The sequence below is a fragment of the Ursus maritimus genome, unplaced genomic scaffold, assembly GCF_017311325.1.
Source record: "Ursus maritimus isolate PB19 unplaced genomic scaffold, ASM1731132v1 scaffold_14, whole genome shotgun sequence".
Taxonomy (NCBI): Eukaryota; Metazoa; Chordata; class Mammalia; order Carnivora; family Ursidae; genus Ursus; species Ursus maritimus.
In genome coordinates, this window is record NW_024423786.1 from 52,661,872 (window position 1) to 52,665,864 (window position 3,993).

The 3,993-nt window shown below is 48.4% G+C and overlaps 1 protein-coding gene across 1 annotated transcript in view; it reads right to left on the reverse strand.

The window, feature by feature from the left end:
- Window positions 1–3,993, reverse strand: part of ADGRE1 (adhesion G protein-coupled receptor E1) — a 53,682-nt gene that overhangs the window by 34,327 nt on the left and 15,362 nt on the right. Inside the window, exons 4-5 of the mRNA XM_040629467.1 lie at window positions 3,014–3,160; window positions 879–890 (exon numbers count right to left, since the gene is read on the reverse strand). Coding sequence (XP_040485401.1) covers window positions 879–890; window positions 3,014–3,160 — 159 coding nt within the window. The remainder of the gene's footprint in view (window positions 1–878; window positions 891–3,013; window positions 3,161–3,993) is intronic.

Here is a 3,993-nt window from a genome sequence, read left to right on the forward strand (position 1 = left end):
AAAAGCATTGATAATTGGACTGAAATGGGGTCCTGAAAAGATGCCTAGGGGCCTGGAGTGCTGTATTGGTTTATCTCTAAGGTCCCTTTCATATTTGCCTCTCTATTGTTCTGCCTCTAACAGCATCAGCAGATGGTGAAGATCAATGAGTGAAAAGAAATAGAATATTTTTAATGAAAAGAACCATGCGTTTCCCTGGGGGGGGTGTCAAAGAACATAAGATATGTTCTGCAGTAGAGTAGATCCTCCAAAGATGGCCGCCATCAATTCCTCCATTTCCTGTGTGCATGTGTTGCTCGGCCAGCGAGATAGGGTGTTAATTTCCCCTTCCTTGGCTTCTAAGCTGGCCCCATGACTTTGGCCAGGAGACTGTGGCAGAAGTAACGTTCTGGGACTTCCAAGCCTAGGTCTTATAAGAACCCGCAGTTTCTGCTTTCTTCCCCTTGCAACTTCCCTTCCTGGAAACCAGCTGCCATGCTCTGAGGAAGCCCAAGAAGCCATGAGGATGGGCCCATGAGGGAAACTGAGAGACCCAGCTGAGCTCACAGCCAGAGACCAGCACCAGCTACCAGCCATGTAAGCAAGGCCATTTTGGACCTGGCAGCCATCCTAGTGCCCCAGATAAACCATTCGGTCAACCCACAGAGTCAAGAGCAAGCACGAAGCGTTGTTTGTAAGCCATTACATTTCAGGATGGTTTGACATCCTTTGAAAGGGCTCAGCATGCCTGGGAGCATTACCTGCACATCTGAAATCCTCCGGTTTCTCAGGGGTCCAAACAGCAGGTGAAAAGAACCCAGGCAGGCAGGAGCAATTGTATTTTCCCAGGGTGTTGATACAGACGGAGCTGAGGCCACAAAGAGTTGAGTTCCTGGCACATTCGTCCACATCTAGGCAGAAAACCCGTCTAAGTCAAAAGGATGAAGGACGCCGAGGCCGTGGCAGTGCACAGCCCCACCCGGACCGGAGCCAGTGAGTCTTCCGGGCTCTGCTTGCACCCCCCCTTAAACTCTACTGAAAGGAAGTGCAAAGAGGCAGCTCTATGACTCACACAAATCTCCAGATGAGGCTCTCTGCAGCTCGGGATAAAATCCAAACTCCTCATTGGAACACATGAGACCCCAAGAGTCTGGTCCCACCTAAGCTCACTTAGCTCATCTTTCTTTTCTAATCCCTCAGCAATTCCTGATCCAGATTATCTGATGACCTGTAGGTTCTTGAAGGTGTATTCTCTGCTCCCTCAGCGTTTGAACTCACTTGCCTCACTCTTTCTTTGATAAATCTCAATTGCTTTCCAAGGAATCACTACTTTATCAAAAAATAATTGAGACGTGTCTGAGTGGAGGGGTGGAGAGCATGGAGAGTCTGGGCTCAAAGTCTGGCTCTGTCCCTATAGGCTGTGTGTTACTGGGTGCTGTGGACTGAATGATGTCCCCCGCCCCCAAATTCATATGTTAAAGCCCTAACACTCAGTGGTGTGTGGACATGGGACCTTTGCAAGATGATGAGGTTAAGAGGAGATCTTAAGATGGGATTAGTGCCCTGAAAAGAAGAGGAAGGGACACCAGAGCTCGCTTTCCATGAGGATGCAGAATGCAGGCAGTCGTCCAGAAGCCAGGAAGAGAGCCCTCTCTGACCATGATCTCAGACTTCCAGCCTCCAGAAGAGAGAGAAGATAAATCTCAGTTGTTGAAACCGCTCTGTCTGCGGTGTTTTGTTCTGGTGGCCCCAAGCTGACTAATGCCTGGGCAAGATAATTCACCTCTGTGTGTCTCGGCACCATCATCTGTCAGATGGGGATAATGATAGTACTCACCCCATAGGGGTTTTGGAGCATTAAATAAGGTGGTATCTGTGAAGGACTCAGAAAAGAGCCTGGAGAACAGCAAGTATGAGGGAAGTATCTGTTAACTAAAATAAAAAACTAACTGGTGACATGTTGAGCTTCTTTGTGACAGGTGCTAAGGAAGGTCCTGCATGCACCTGTTTAAGGAATGCCTCACAGCAGCCCCTGTGAGTGCACACGAACATTATTTCTGTTTTTCAGATAAGGAAACGGAGGCTTCACGATAGTGCAGAGTCAGGCAGCCTGGGAAAGCCACACCCAGGATTTAAAATCAGCCTCTATCTGCTTCTGGACTTGTTGGAGGACAACTTCCCAGGCTGTCTTGAGTCAGAGTCTGGGAATTTGGGGATTAAGTCAACGCTGGCCCTAGGCGAGGCCCCACCCTGGGTTGTCCGATGTCGCAGCCTCATTTGGAGGCAGAATAGCCTGATAGTTAGAACACAGGGTGTGAAGTCACACTGGGCACAGTTCGGATCCTGACTCCCCTACTTCCTATCTATTGGACTGTAGGAGAGCTGTTCCATCACAATGGAGGCTCAGTTTCCTCATCTGTAAAATGGGTACAAAATACACTGATACCATCAGGTTGTTGAGAAGACAATGAGCACATGAGTGGAAAAGCTTAACATCCCTTGGCTGGGATCCTGCCTCCAGGCCTCTGTACCTGCTGTTTCCTCCACCTGGAACACCCTTCCCCAGATACCCACTATCTCTCTCCCTCACGTCCTTCACATCTTTTCTCAATATCAGCTGCTCAGCATGGTCTTTCTTTACTACTCTATTACATGGAGACCCCCATCCCCAGCTCTCCCTATCCACCTTCCCTGCCTTATTTATCTTTATCTCCTTCAACTATTCCTGACACACAATATGTTCATGCATTTATGTTTCTCTCTCCCTCGACACTGGAATGAGTTCCAGGAGAACAAATAATTTTGCCTCTGTTAATCACTGCTGTATCCACCAGCCCTAGAATAGTCCCTGGCATATAGTAGGTTCTCAGGAAGTATTTGTTGAGTGGGTGCATGAATGAATGAGTAAGTGATTATTGGCTTCCGCTTAGCAGGTGAGGGTGCTCAGCCCAGACTCCTCCTGACCCCTCCCCTTCCACTGCTGTCTTTGCCAACAGACTTGGATCTTGTTCCCCAACAGATCTCTCCCACCTACCTTCACAGGTCTCTCCTGGGCCCTGGATGTTCGTGTTTCCACTGCTCGACTCAAATCCTAGGTTGCAGACACAAGAGTAGCTTCCAGGACTGTTGTGGCAAGTCGCGTGCTCTGGGCAGATTCCGGGATCGGCACATTCATCCACATCTGATCAGTGGAAATGAAAACCCAAGTCAAAGCCGATGAAGAAATGAGAGCAGGAGACTGCAGAGATGTACCGTGCATGTTCTCCCCTTCCTCCTCACCTGCCTTGCAGTTGCATGGCCATGAGAATTAATTCTGGCCCAACATGTATAAGGGGAGAGTGGTAAATAGCTCCACAACATAATGACCATAGAAAAGGCTGCCCTCCTTTACTCTTCCCTGTACCTACAACATAGGATGCAGACGGTGTGGTGCAATGTGACTTTTTGCCACTCCTCTTTTAAGAGGTGGAGCTTGTTTCCCCACCCCTTGAATCTAGCCGGCCTATGACTTTCACTGGCCAATAGAATGCAGCAGAAATGATGTGGTGCCAGTTCCATACTTAGACTTCTAGAGAGTTATTTGCTCCTGCTCATTCTTTGGGGCCCTTGCTTCTTCCATAGGAACAAGCACTAGACTAGCCTAATGAAGAATGAGAGACAAAGTAAAAGAGAGACGGATCATTCCACATGACCCCCCAGCCCAGCCAAGATGAGCAAAGCTGACCCACAGCTGACCACAGACACATGAACAAGCCCAATAGAGACCCAAGGAACTGACCAGCAGAGCCCAGCCTAAACTTTCAATGAACTAAATAGAAAGCCAAATAGATGGTGTTTGTTTCTAGCCACCAACTTTCAGGGTGATTTGTTACTCAGCAATAGCTAACTGATACAAATGGATCAGAAAAATCAGAGAGGACTTCAAATAGCTCTCACTTCAAGCCAAGGGGATGTGATAAGGGCTTGATCACTGCATACCTTGCTTGATGGGGTCACCCTCCCTACAAATGAGCA